Here is a 14,104-nt window from a genome sequence, read left to right on the forward strand (position 1 = left end):
TTTCCAACCGTAATGATTCTAGATGTAACTGGTTCAGAAAAAGAAGGTTGAGAGTTAGTTCGTCTAGTCTCAGAGGACAGTTTAGCCTATGTTTTGTGATAGAAGCATACACATGGTCCAAAGAGGGCAATAATTTTAACATTTAACACAGCTGGAGGTTGTGGGTATCTTTTGGTGGTTAGTACTCTTGAGGAAGAAATTTGGTACTTGTTGGTCTTCAAGCAGCTTGGACTCTTTTGCCAGTTTAAGAGGAACAGTTTACGCTGTAGCAGAAGGCAGTGGGCCTACTTCTTCATATGCTGAGCATAGTATTTACAGCCATATAATGAGCTTTAGGAAAAAACAAAAAACCTTATTTCGTTTGCTTCCTTCATCAGCTCAGTGGCATAAAGACAAAGAAGTAAGAGGAACAAGTAAAAATGTTTGGGTTTTTGACAGCAAAAGGGCCTTGCTTCTGACTAAAGTGGTTGCTTACTGTTTAAACGCAAACTGTACTTTTCTGCTCCTTGCAATAACCCCTCTGATGTTGGGAACACATTAAGCTACTTCCACCAGGATAACGTATATAGGCTCAAAATAGTAATTTCCTATCAGATAGCTTTATACATCTGGATTTAACTTCTAACAATGTACGTAGAATCAGGAACACTTAAATGCTCTCCTTCAACTTACTAACAAACATATTAGTATACCCTGGTGATGCTACCGTATGTACTTCAAGCTCATTGCCCATAATTGGGATACTTGTAAGAGTAATATTTGTTTCCTGCAATGTGACAGAAAACTTTGTAACAGAAAATTTTGCTCTCAAATACCAGTCTAGTGCAGAGATGCTTACAGCACCTAGACTGGAATACAGGTAAAAGGGTTCATCAAAAGAAAATACTGAGTGCTCTATCTTTATTACCTGAGTTCTGTTTTCTCTGAACTACTGTATTAACCATTCTTGGTTTAAAAAAAAAAATAAAAAACAAAAAAAACCAAGATATCAAGCTGGAGTTGAACAGCAGATGCTTACATAAAATTATTATTGCTTACCTATCTGAATGTTTCGATATCAACTTATTCTATCTTTCTAGGAAGGAACAAAGTGTGAAGTTTCCTGAAGACTTCTCAGTTAATCTTCCTAATCTACTTAAATTTATTTTACATCACTCAAGTCTTTCTTCATCAGAGCCCTGTACCAAAGAATGCCTACATAAAAAGGCAGTTCTACAGCAAGGACACATCTCCCACTTGGAAAGAGAAATTCAGAAGTTAAGAACAGAAATCAGTGCCCTTCATCAAGCCCACAACCAGCTTGAAGCACAGCTTTCTGAAGCTAGGAGGGAGGAACATAGATTACAGCAGCAAAAACACACACTGGAAAAGCAGCACAAGACTCTGCAGCTCCACAGTGAGCAGTTACAGGCCACATATGACCAAAAGAATCAAGAATTATTAGAAATGGCTGAAAAGCTTCAAGAGTTAGCTGATGCATCAGAAAACCTCCTTAAAGAGAATACTTTGCTGAGAATCCTGGTGGCATCAAGGGAAGGAAAGCTACAAAGCAAAGATGAAACTAAAGAATCCCTTCAGTCAGAACAAACACTTTTTGAAGATAGTGATATATCAGTTGCAACAGCTACCACCACATCAGAGGAAAAAAGGATTGATAATACTGATACCATAGAGACAGAGCACAGTAGTGGAAACAGGACAGAATGATTGCTTACAAAAAGTCAAATGATGCAGTATCGGGTAGGTATTTATGCAAATTTTATTGAAATTCATTATAAAGAAAGACTTCTTCCCCCACATGATTTAGAAAAAGAAAAATCAAATGGAATATTTTTGTATACTTGATCAACTTACGAGATACCCCCACCTAAAGAGAAGAGGAAAATGGAAAACACTTTCTGCACTTTACTGTTGCACTAACTTCCAAATGCCTATCCATTGAAATTAAAGATCCTGATTTTTAGGGGCAGCAGTGTGAAGCATCTCTGACTAAGGACCAGTTACTTTTCACTGGCTTTCTCTTACAGCTGCTAGAAGTTAGACCTTTGATTTATACTTTTCCATGATTTCTGAAGTTTGTTCTTTACACTGCATTCTCTTTGCTGAATTAAAATAGAGATATTTCATCTGTGTAGTCAGTAAACTTGAATGGACATAGTCATCTTGCTACAACTATGCTGTTCTAGAACTTCAGCACTTTGTATCACTTTTGTATACCAGTTATCTGACTGTCTCGAAACCTGCAAGAGCCATGTGTGAACTGTTCTCTACTGAAAACTAAAGAAAGTCTTACTGAATTAATCCTTTTCTCCTTGATTTGTAAGAGGTCTGGAATACAGTAGTTTAAGTGTATGGGTCTTGCTATGCATGCAAGTCTCATGAGACTAGTATCCTAAAAATAAAAAGGCATGTGCCAGAGGGCTGTTTTTACCCTATCAGCTGTACCCCATAATCTACTCAACAGGCAATAGCAGGAGCTTTTTGCTACTAGCAGCACTAATTTTGCTTCAAATTATAGCCTTCAATTAAAAAAAGAGGCAAATGTAGCACTAAAAATGCAAGTCAACATCTTACTGTAGGAGAAAGGGTCAAGATTTTGTCTAGGCCATTATTGTTTTGCATATAGTTATAATTCTCAAGCAAGCTTGCTAGGCCTAAGTTACTTAGTTATTCCATATGTACAGGTACAAGAATTCTAATGCTTCCTGTAGAGCTGAAGAACTTGGACTTCATTGTTTGTAACTTATCTCAGGGAACAGATTTACAGTAGCTTTTTTCTCCTAGGCAACTGAGTGTTTAAAGATTTCAGTAGGCAAAGGAAGCTATATATAATATCCTAGAAAACAGGTCGGTGGCCTCAAGGCATGTGTGCCTACCTTAAGAGTTTTAGAATATGTAAGCTGTCACTGGTGGCTCAGTGTTGTACCTTTTCCTCCCTTTTCTGTCCCCATCTCCTCACCCCAAACCTTTGAGTTCCAAAACTCCGTTTAACACATCTTTTTACAGTTCCTATAGCTGAACTACAGTACAGAGCAAGAAATGGAAAGGATGTCTTTATTTGGAAAGACTTTGCCATTGCTAGCTAAAAACTTTTACAAACTGATCAGCAATCTCCCTTCCCCATATTAACATTTGTTTTTATAGGAAAGACTGAAACTTATCTTGTGGTAGTGCAGTTAAATCAAGAGTGTTATCTACAAGATACATTAACTGAATTCTCTAGTTGACTGTTTGTGGACTAAAATGCTGTTTTACAACAGGCTGTTAACATACACCCTAACTGCTAAGTACACATACAGGGGTTCTAGGAAAAATTCATACTAGTTGCACTTATGCCAGTTTTAATAAGTAACCACTTCTGCAGTTTCAGCATGCAGACCTATAGAAGAGAAAAGCCTGCTCTACTGCCATTTCAAACTCCTGGAAACCTTCTGGACCACCCTGAGAGTTCAGGGTCCATCATTAGTTCCCAGGTTGGAATCCATCAAACTGGCAGTTTCCTTGCAGTAGCTACATAGTTAGAGAACTCTGTTCTAGCAGCCAAAAGCTTAATCTACCTAGCTGCAGCTGAAGGAAGTCACTTCATTTCTTGACACTCCTGTGTTTCCTCCCTCAACATTTTACTGAAGGCTTATACCTTCTTTTCATAGGTGTTCTGCATCAGTTCGCTCAACTGTTAAGAGTAGGAGTCTGATTTCATGGCTGTGCACTCAAGTTAGTAGCAGAAGCAAGCTTTAACTGCAGATTTGGTTTTGAAGGTCTGGAATCGCATCTACAGTTGTGGTTCAGGAGTCCCCTTGTGTTATGTACAGTTGCATCATATTATTCCCATATGCTGTGGAACACAAAGCAAAAAGCTTCTGGCAGCCTGTTCACAGTTGTAAAGTAGTTCACATTACAGTAGTAGCTCCATCAAAATAGGCTCAGCTAAACATTCAAGTAACAAAGAAAAATCTGCTAGTAGTCTCTTCACACCAATATATCCCTGTGTCCATTGCCAGCAATGGACATTATGCCAGGTAAGTCAGTTCCTGTCATAAAGGAATACACAGTTGATGCAAAGTGCAACTTCTCAGTGCATGCAGTTGCAAACAAAGCTTATTTAATCCTCAGGGTGTTTTCTGATGAGTAGTGTGCATGTGACCAGGTTCTTCACAGTATAGATTCTTCTGCTGGTTACACACATCATAATCATAGTCCATACACGTGTTGCTCCAAGTTAGCTATGTACTTCTGTGCCGTTTGGAGTTAGTTTAGCTTTCCTCTCTACACAAGGTCCTTTAGCAGAATACTGCACCAGAAGAAAGGGCTCTTTGGTTTCTCCTTCACCCACAATGCTTTCCTCATCTTCAGACTGGCTGATCCTCTGCAGACGCAGGTAACACCAGCAGCCCAGTATCAAGGCACCAAGAGCTGCAATAGCAATCAAAATAACAATAACAGTCACCACTCCAGTGGTAGGGCTATGATCCATAATAGACATGGTCGATATTTCAGCTTGTCCAACTTTAAGGAGATTCTTCTGTCTTTACTGTTAGGCTTGCTGCATCTTCCAACTCCTGCAGTAGAAAAAATAGACAATGAAGTTGTAAAGGTTTACCCTTTTCAGCAACATTATATTCGTGGTTTGTATCCTTCACAACAATACATGACCCTCTTGCATTCAGTGCTTTCAGCTTCTCACGCTCCTACAGTTCTTACTAATTTTAAGCTATTTCTTCAACAATCTGCTTTTGAAGATGCAGGTTTCTACAACAATCTGCAGCAAATGAAAGCTAAACTTATTTCATCAACATAGCACATGGTCAGCTTACTGAGGTCACAATTTTTACTAGAAGGTAAGACACAGACACATAGACTGTATGGAAGCTATACAGTTTAGTATAGAGATTTAAGACTATTTAATACAAATGATAAATTGTGGGTGAGCTCCCAAATCCATTACCAGGTAGCAATTCAACTACCTTTAGTTTTCCTAAAGGAATCCTACAGGAACAGTACATTTCAGAGTCAGAAGTCTGGCCCTTTTTAAAATTTAGTATACAAACATCCTTCTTACCCAACAAGAGTTCCAGGATCAGTAAACTAATTGCACAGGTAACTGCAGTGCTAATGCATTACTGTAAGCTTGTCCCTAACACCGGTCTGTTTAGAAGGGTTGACTACATGGTCATTAACTGGTTTTTCATTGAGCTGATAAAAACCAACAGATGCTGCTTTATGTGCATTTTTCATAAGAAGCACATAGAGCTAGATTTATTGAGGACTAACAAAACACAAGGGGAAGATGATTATTTTAAGTTTCTGCTCCTCTCAGTGGCTTTCAAACTACAAGAGCAAGGTAGTGTGTTAGGACTAATCATGCTTGACAAACCTGGTGGCCTTCTAAAACAAAGTGACTTGCTTTGTTGACATGGGGCAAGCAGTGGACATTGTCTACCCGGACTTCTCCAAGGCTTTTGATGCAGTTCCCCATGGCCTCCTCCTGGAGAATTGATGCATTATGGCTTAGACGAGTGGTCTGTGCAGCAGGTGGGGAATTGGCTGACAGGTCGCACCCAAAAGGTAAATAGCTCTTTTTCAAACTAGCAACCTGTCACAAGTGGGGTCCCCCAGGGATCAATATTGGGCCCAATGTTATTCAACATCTTCATGAGTGATCTGGATAAAGGGATCAAGTGTAGCCTGATGAAGTTTACAGATGACACCAAATTGAGTGGGGAAGTAGACACTCCAGAAGGGAGAGCTGCTCTGCAGGAAGATCTGGATAGGCTGGAAGAGTGGGTTAACAAGAACCTTGTGAAGTTCAACAAGGACAAGCGTAAGGTCATGCACCTGGGAAAACATAATCCAGGAGTGCAGCCCAGACTGGGATCCACCTGGCTGGAGAGCAGCTCTGTGGAAAGGGACCTGGGGGTCCTGGTGGACAGAAAGCTCAACATGAGCAAACAGGGTGCTGCTGCGGCCAAGAAGGCCGACTGGATGCTGGGTTGCATCAAAAAGGGCATCACCAGCAGAGATAAAGAAGTCATTATCCCTCTCTACTCAGCACTTGTCAGGCCACACCTGGAGTACTGGGTACAGTTCTGGTCCCTTCTATACAAAAAGGATGTGGACAGGCTGGAAGGGGTCCAGAGAAGGGCCAACAAGATGATCAGAGGACTGGGAAGCTGCCATACAAGGATAGGCTGGGAGAGCTGGGTTTGTTCAGCCTTGAGAAAAGGCGGCTTAGAGGGGATCTCATCACCATGTACCGGTACTTTAAGGGGCAGCTACAAAGAACATGGAGACTCCCTTTTTACAAGGAGTCCGATGGAGAGGACAAGGGGGGATGGACACAAGTTGCTCTTGGGGAGATTCCGATTGGACACAAGAGGGGAATTTTTCACAGTGAGGACAGTCACCATTGGAGTAATCTCCCCAGGGAAGTGGTCAACTCAGCCATGTTGGACACCTTCAAGAGTTGTCTGGACAGGGTGATGGGCCATCTTGTCTAGACTGTGCTCTTCCCAGAAAGGTTGGACTAGATGATCCCTGAGGTCCCTTCCAACCTGGGATTCTGTGACTGCAGATGAAATTGGACCAGAGGCAGCAGGTAGGAAAATAGGAAAGAAGAGCTGTAAGACTTCCTTAGTCTGCTGCAGAGTTTTGGCAGGACAAAAAATGTATAGAGATTATCTTTTGCCACTTCCACTTCCAAATTAACACTATTTAAGGGATCATGTGAGCCTTGCCTTAAATTTCAAAGTTACTGTTCACAAAGTTGGTAGCTTTACATTCCTCTGCTTCAATTGGGAAAGCAAAAGCCAGTCATTCATTACCTTTACTTTCCTACTACCCTAGCTCTTTAACAATGCAGAAACTCGTGGAGGACTAGCGGAAGCCAAAGCCAGTCCTACCTGGGAACATATATTACCTGTGTACTGCTGTAGGAATTGGGTTAGGGCCCAATACTACAATTTCAGGTACAACAGACAGTCCCTCACAGCACTAAGGTCAGCTGCGAGCACAGAACCACAGTGCCTGCATTTTACCAGACAGGCGGTCACTGACTGGCAACAGAGTAACAGGAGTATCTTCTGGCTGCCCTAAGCGCCTGCCTGTTGAGGGCCACATACCTTTCCAGAAGGGCTCTTCCTCACCATCCTTGTTGCAGTCTCTCAGCTGCAACAACAGCAGTATCTTCATACAAGCCCCTCATAAGTCACTCATAACCAAACTTGAGCCAGAATCAGTAGGTTAGTGTTATCCGCTACACTTGAATTCTCATCAGCATTTCAACATGAAAGAGTCAAGGCAACTACAGTATCTTTACTCACAGAACTCAAGCTAGAGACTAAGTTTATTCCCTAATGTTTCATGGAATGGCAGATCCATGCACGCTGCCACATAGCTATTTCAGCAAGGACACATCCACTAAGAAGTTCAGCATGAGTGTCATTAGGGCCCACTGTCACATAACTAACTTGCACACACTGTGGCTACATTTCCAGCCCTGTAAACTACAGCAACCAATAGCTTCTAGTGTACCTGGTACAGCCAAGGAACTGCATTCTCAATTTTGCCCAAGTAAGAAAAACCTAAAACTAACCACACTGCACACCGTCAGCAGAGCTATGTGCCCACTGCAGCCAGAGAGGTGTATGATTTCTGTCACGATCATCTCAGTTCTGCAATGCTTATCCAACATAGGGTGATCAGCTGAGGGTGATTAAGAGCGACTTTCATTTTCTTCAGGGCATGTCTGAATTGCGCACTGTTTGATCTAGCCACACCAGTACAGCATCAGTATAGAGGATTTACCTTGCTTCTCATGCAGTGCCTGCATATCCACAGTAACCCCACTTCTGCAGCCTGCACAAAGGCGAGCAGCAATGACAACCTACTAGCACTGTTTTTCCTACAGCAGTTTGGTGCAGCACATAACCTTACATAAGAACTAAAGAGTTACTGTTATCTAGAAAATAGCTTTTAATACTGGAAACTAGCATTGCAAATGCTACCACTCTACCAGGCTTCAAGTGAGTAGACAGCATTAGCTATATAAAGTATGATGTTTTGTACACCACCATCCTCTATATAACCAGGATCTTTTGGCAAGCTGTTTTTAGACCTCAGCATAATAGCTAGCAAGGCACAGACCTTTGCAAGCAGTCTTGAGGAACAAGTTTGAAAGCAAGAGCTAGATGTTAGGTCTAGATAACAAAGGACCTACATCTATCTGGACTGTAAGAGAATATATTTTTCCCTCTCCTTTCTAACAGCCACAGACTGCAATGGTCTCAGTTTGACCTGGAAGTCACAGGCAGGTCTGCAAGTTCCTATCTGAGGAAGAAACAGGGCTCTTTAAGGGTACAGATCTCTGTCTTAAGACAAGGCTTTCTCTTAGCAGGTTACACACTGGGCTCTTGCCAATCCCATTTCTTTTGGGATCCTGAGGAGTACAGCTGGACCAGAAAGTCCACTGGGAAGGTGCTTCTTCTGAACAAAGCTTGCACAGGAGCAGTTCAGAGGAGTTATGAGAGGTAGGCATTTATTGCTGTCCTTGTGTGAAAAGCCACATAGTACTTTCTTAATTCTCATTTACTGTTCTTGGACACTTTTGTTTAACACCACAATTACTGCTTAATAACACTGCTACTGCTTGCTTGAAGTTGTAAGGCAATTTAACCCCTACTTCCACCTTTTGGAAAAACCCTTATGTTAAAACATACAAAGATCAGACCCAAATCTCCATCAGTCTTATTTCTCAGCAAGCACTGGGAAGACCCTTGCAGGCACACATGCACTCCATGAGTGTGTGACTTCAGTCACTGGCACCTCCCACACAGCTGATGCTTCTAGAATACATGATGTTCTACAGCAGATGCCAGTCAGGAGCATAAGTAGAGAGCTTCAAGGTGCAGAGCTGGCCAGGAGGAACATGCCGATTACTTTGGGTATGACAGCTTTGTTTCTTTAGCCTCTGCAAGTTAGTGCAGCTTATTCATGACAGCTCCTTCTAAAATAAGCTGCACAAATCCTTTGCAAAAGGGCAGGTTTAACAATGAGGAAATCATCTTTTCCTGTAGAAGTCTTACTCCTAACTTCAGACACAATGAAGAATATTATCATACTTATCCTTCCAGTCTAAGGGGTCATTTGTATTTATTATTACCAACTAACTACAAGAGCTCTAAGACAACTGAGATGTTAACAGTAGTAGATAGAACAGAAAGCTGCAGGACCTGTCCTTGAGGTAGGGTGTTACACATGAATGCTCACTCTGCTTACAGTAGGAAGTTACTTCTAGCTGGGTAAGGCTCTCCTGTGTCTCAAGTTATTTTGCTTTTATACAGCAAGGTAGAAAGTGTTAGAGGTGGAGACCTAGGACCTCCAGGGTGCATGAGACTATTTACCCTTATTAAACAATTTCCACTCCAAATTTGAATGCAACACAGCAACTTACAGATTCCTCTTAAAGATCTTTGAAAAGATTATCCCATGGACATTCACCTTCTAGGAAAAGGACATCTAGATAAAATTCAAGGTCACTTTCTCAAAGCACTTCAACTCTGCTTCTCAATGAGATAGAGGTAAAGCATAGAAGTAATTCCTTGTGCAGGCATAACCTCTTCTCCTTCCCATTCAAGGAGTCCAGAACTAGCACCCTATATAAAGTCAGGTATTAAGCACCTGTACGGATTTAAAATGGCACAGCTAGTTAATGGTGCATGATAGTAACTGGGACAGTAACACACACACGGTTATTTCACTAGCTTTGGAGAGGTCTGGCACTGAAAGCTACAGTGTTGTTGCTAGTTTTCATATACCTAGAGCTAAAGGTCTCCTTAGCACTGTACATTTGCATGTTGTAACAATACTAGTAAGAACTACCAGAGAGGCCTCTAGTTTCTGTGTTGTTTTCTAGATGCAGAACTTCAGCCTCACTCCTCTTTCCACCAGCAACTGACTGAAATCAGGATTAAGCCGTCTTCAGAGTCCGCTTCTTGATGGGAAAAAACTGCATTCTATAGATCTCCTTAAAATTGATCTAAAGGAGATTACAACTAGCTTTCAGATTGACTTTTCCCTTAAAGCATACCTGAACTAAAAAAGCCCATGAGCATAGCAGGAGCAACACTGACTGCATTTATCACTTATACTGTAAGATATTAAAGGCTGTAAATGCCTGATCTTCAGAGTGATTGTACTTGGTGGCGCTCCTAGTGCTATATCCCTTCCCACCACACTTGCTATCAAAGCAAGCATCTAAGCATCTTTACTCATTAGCCAGATTAGTCAGATTCACTGGTGGGAACTGCAAATAGCCAATCTCAGCTCTTAGAGCAATCAAGCAGTGAAAACATCAGCTATAAACCATTTTTCCATAAATAACTGCTTCTTTTCTTTTTTGCCTAATACCAGCTGCTATTCAGAACTTAGTTTGTGAAGTTTTATTATACAATTCAGAAGTTGTATGTAAAGGACAAACAGAAAGGCAGTTTAAATTGCAGAAGGCTGCTAGGGAACAAATTCAGTGCAAGGCTGGCTTAGTTTCTAAACCAAGTTTTTCACGCTTATAGGCATTCTGCTGCTAAGTTTGCTATAATTAACGCCTGCAGGCATGTTTCTGAAAAGAAATAAAGAAATACTGCTACCATAGAAGCCAAAGCTATAGGAAAAGACCTCAAAAGCAAATCTACTATAGTTCACCCAAATATACCAAAGTCCTCAAGGTGCACATATGAAGTCTTTTGGCTTTGGTTTTTTGGGTTGGGGGGAAGGTGGGAGGTATACTTTCTACTACAGTATTTCACCTAAAGTAAGTTGAATGGAGCAGGTCAAAGGAAATGAGGATAAAACTACCAGAGTGACCTTCAGTTTACAAAAAAAAAAATTAGTAATGACTGCTTAGTTAAAAAGCCTCCATGTTAAGACCTTTAAGAGACAAAGCAACAGCAGCTTGCACTACATGCTACTAATTGTGAAAAATGCTTTTTCTGGTATATGCCAGTAAGATTACTTTAGAGGAATGCTGTATACCTATCACAAGAGCATCCTTATTGCCAGTAGAAGAGGAGGGGAAGAGCCCTCTGGGGAATCACAGCTGTAATTCTACCATTGGCACACAAGTGCATACAGCACCCACACTACCCAGCCATAGCCAAGTTGGGCCTTTCCAATACAGCAGTGCTTAGGCAGCACTACTTCCAAAAAAATAAGTGGGATCACTGTTATTAACTCCAGTTAATGCCACCTCTTCCGGATAAAGCCAAGTTACCTTGCACAAACTGGGGCTTGGCCAGAAGCTATTTTAGAAGCAGGGAGCTGTTCAGTAGAAGCCTTCAGTGCAGATCTCTTCACAACGCTTATTTATACTTGTGATGAGGAATAAAAGAGTAGGGAAGACAGCTAAAAAAGGCTTTGTTTGTGGCTAATTAGATACAGTCTTCCAACAACTTAACATTGAAGCAACTGTTAGAAACACTAGAACAAAAACTGGTACCCAAGAGTACTGACTGGAACAGCAGTTCATTTCTGCATGAGGTGCAGTAGTACCTTACACTTAATCAAGAATCACTTTTAAAGCTTTAAACCAAGCTAAACCACAGAAAAGTTAATATTTTACAGAAGACAGTATGATGAAGAGAGGGGAGAATAGCAGGTTAGGAAGTTTCCCAGACACAGCGACACAATTTCAAGAGTAGGCAGACCTTCTCAGTAGCATAGCAAGTGGAATCAGGCAGGTCTGCCAGTTTATGCAGAACTCAAAGCAGGTTTCTAGTCTTAATGTTTGCTTCAGAGGCAACTGCATGGCTGGCAAGACATGTCACACTCTAGGTTTATATTTGTCAGTGTGACATCCACATGGAACCCTAACGAGAGGGCTGTCCTGATAAGGTAACAGGGTCACTTCTGACATTCAGTGATCAGAAGTAACATGCTACGTATATCCCATAGCGCAGCTTCGTTCTCAATATATTAGAAAATTGCTGAGAGCACAACATTAAGTTTGCTGATAAAAAGCCCTTTCTACACATTCAAGGTAGTTCTCCAAATCCGTGGTTCGGTGTTTTTTAATGGCTTTGTCTAACAGCAGCTAGATAGCACCCATACATTGCCAATATTCAAGCAGTTTTTATACTCTGCTCCAATCTTCAGACTGCAAGTACCCAAAAAGTCTACCACATACCTGTATTGAGTAGCTCAAGAGCTCATGATAGGAGTCCTCTACTCCAAGTTTCAGAATCACCTTATTAGAAAGATGAAGGTCACACTGGTTTTGGATCTTGTCTGGCAAGTCTTCCGCCTTGCTCCTCCCCTGTGAAGAGGGATCACACTGGTCTCTAGATGCTCCGCATCCCCAGTCCCTTTTGCTCTTGGCTTTCCAGAGTTACGTAACAACGTCTAACCGTTAGCTCCTGGTACAGGCAGTCAGGGAGAGAAGGTCTGGTACTGCTTCACCTACCTGCTAATCAAGGCAAGTGTTTTACAAGTTGCTCAGAGTTCTTTAGGTCTATTCAAAAGCAACATCTGCTGACGGAGGCACACCTGCACTCAAGCCAGGAAAAGGAAGGGGACGAGACGGCACGGTACACTGCGGATGCTCAGAGAAAGGAACAGAATTCATTTTGAACAACTCCCAGGACCGTCAATACGTCGGTCCGTTTGGACTCGGTCTGTAGTACGTTCCTAACTCCTCGCACTCAGCTCTGCGGCGCCGAACGAGCGGGGACGAGCCTCCCGCGCCGAGAGGAGCCCGGCCGGCGGCGGGCACGGCCCGCACCAAGCCTAAGGCATCGCCTTGTGACTGCAGCGCGGCCGCTCCGGAGGACGGAGACGAGCCCCGGGGCTGCCGGGCGGTACCAGCCGCTTGGCAGGACGGGGTCGGGCCCCGCCGGGGGAGCCCCCGACCACCCTCGGGGCGCCCCAGCACCTCTCTGACGCGGGGCAGGGCCGGAGCGGAGCCCGCCGCCTCCCGCCACAGACACAAAGAGCGGCGGCGCCCGGGAAGGGGCGGCCCCAGCCCGGGGTGGGCAGGAAGGACAGAGGCCCCCTCCACCGCTCCCAGGGCTCCGGCCCCAGCGCCGGACACACCCGCGCCCGCCTCGCCGGCCCCTGCCGCGGCTCACAGCACGGCGGGCCCACTTCCCACCAGAAGGCCTGTGCCCCACACAAGTGCCCAGCTGCACCCCTCCCGCACCGGTATCGATTCCCCCGCCCTCCAGCGCTCACCGTCCGCCGCAGCCCCCGCCACACAGCGCCTCACAGCAGTACCGGCGCACCCACCGACGCCACGGCGGGCGCGACAGTTCCTTCCCCGCCCGCGCCGCCTTATATCGGGGGCCGGGCGGCGTCGCGCGGCGGCCAATCAGCGCCCGGCGCGCACGGCCCGACCAGCAACAGCTGACGGGCGGGGCGGGGCGGGGCGGCTTCGCGTCTCGGCCCTCCCCGCCCTTTCCCTGGCAGCGGGGGAGGGTGGCCCATTTCCCCTCATTTTCCTCCCCGTGAGGGGACGGTGGGCCCGAGGAGGATGAAGCTGAGGTAGATGGCTTCCCTGAGGAAGCGCGCCCTATCCCGCCACTCTCGGCCGCCTTAGTCCTGCCCGGGGCCGAGTGACGGCGGGGAGCGAGTAGCTGCTGGGCGGGAAGACCCCTCGGGCAGCCCCGCAGCCACCCATCCCTGCGAAGGGACTGAGGGCGCCAGCCAGCTCTGCCTCGGCCCCACCGCTCCCCTCCCAGCCTCCGCGGGGGTAAAACCCATCGGGTACCGCCTGGACCCCGCAAGAGCCCCTTTCTCGACTCTCCCTGCAGCAACATGGCGAGGGCGCCACTATCGCCAAGGCCGCCCCAGAGCCGCCGAGGTGCCCGGCGAGCACCGACAGCCTCCGGCCACGCCCTCGTGCCGGGGCCGCCGTGCAGGCAGCCTGACAGGACCCCCTGACCCCCGGTAAGGTCGTCTGTCTCAAACGTCTGGTACGCTGTCATTCCCAGTATGCCCGTTATATTTAGTAATTCACCTCGTGCTGGTGCAGTAACCGTGCAAGTGCTTTAGGAAATTGCCCAATACAGGCTTTTGTCACCCTTCTGCTGAAGTTAGTGCTTATTGATGCCAGAAAACA

General features: G+C 44.6%; 2 protein-coding genes across 7 annotated transcripts in view; one reads left to right on the forward strand and one right to left on the reverse strand.

The window, feature by feature from the left end:
- The window catches only part of TXNDC11 (thioredoxin domain containing 11), a 35,428-nt gene extending 33,131 nt beyond the window's left edge, over positions 1 to 2,297 (forward strand). For all 3 annotated transcript variants that reach the window (XM_075105276.1, XM_075105274.1, XM_075105275.1), the window contains one exon: positions 1,080 to 2,297. In XM_075105276.1, the coding sequence (XP_074961377.1) occupies positions 1,080 to 1,707 (628 nt within the window). In that variant the 3' untranslated portion in view covers positions 1,708 to 2,297. The remainder of the gene's footprint in view (positions 1 to 1,079) is intronic.
- On the reverse strand, positions 1,737 to 13,325 carry SNN (stannin). Of its 4 annotated transcripts, none has more exons than XM_075105294.1 (3): positions 13,219 to 13,325; positions 12,176 to 12,304; positions 1,737 to 4,559 (listed from the first exon to the last, which is right to left on the reverse strand). In XM_075105294.1, the coding sequence occupies exon 3, from the start codon at positions 4,481 to 4,483 to the stop codon at positions 4,220 to 4,222; it is 264 nt and encodes an 87-aa protein (XP_074961395.1). In that variant the 5' UTR covers positions 4,484 to 4,559; positions 12,176 to 12,304; positions 13,219 to 13,325; the 3' UTR covers positions 1,737 to 4,219. The 4 variants fall into 4 exon arrangements, with proteins under 4 accessions (XP_074961395.1, XP_074961396.1, XP_074961398.1 ...); XM_075105295.1 differs by having other exon boundaries at positions 12,176 to 12,451; positions 13,219 to 13,297; XM_075105297.1 differs by lacking the exon at positions 12,176 to 12,304 and having other exon boundaries at positions 13,219 to 13,320.
- Between the last annotated feature and the right edge of the window lie 779 nt (positions 13,326 to 14,104).

Source organism: Phalacrocorax aristotelis, chromosome 10, assembly GCF_949628215.1.
Source record: "Phalacrocorax aristotelis chromosome 10, bGulAri2.1, whole genome shotgun sequence".
NCBI lineage: Eukaryota > Metazoa > Chordata > Aves > Suliformes > Phalacrocoracidae > Phalacrocorax > Phalacrocorax aristotelis.

What these genes read in the sequence shown, in the direction of transcription:
- SNN (XM_075105294.1), bottom strand. Translation starts at nt 4,483, where the DNA reads ATGTCTATTATGGATCATAGCCCTACCACTGGAGTGGTGACTGTTATT.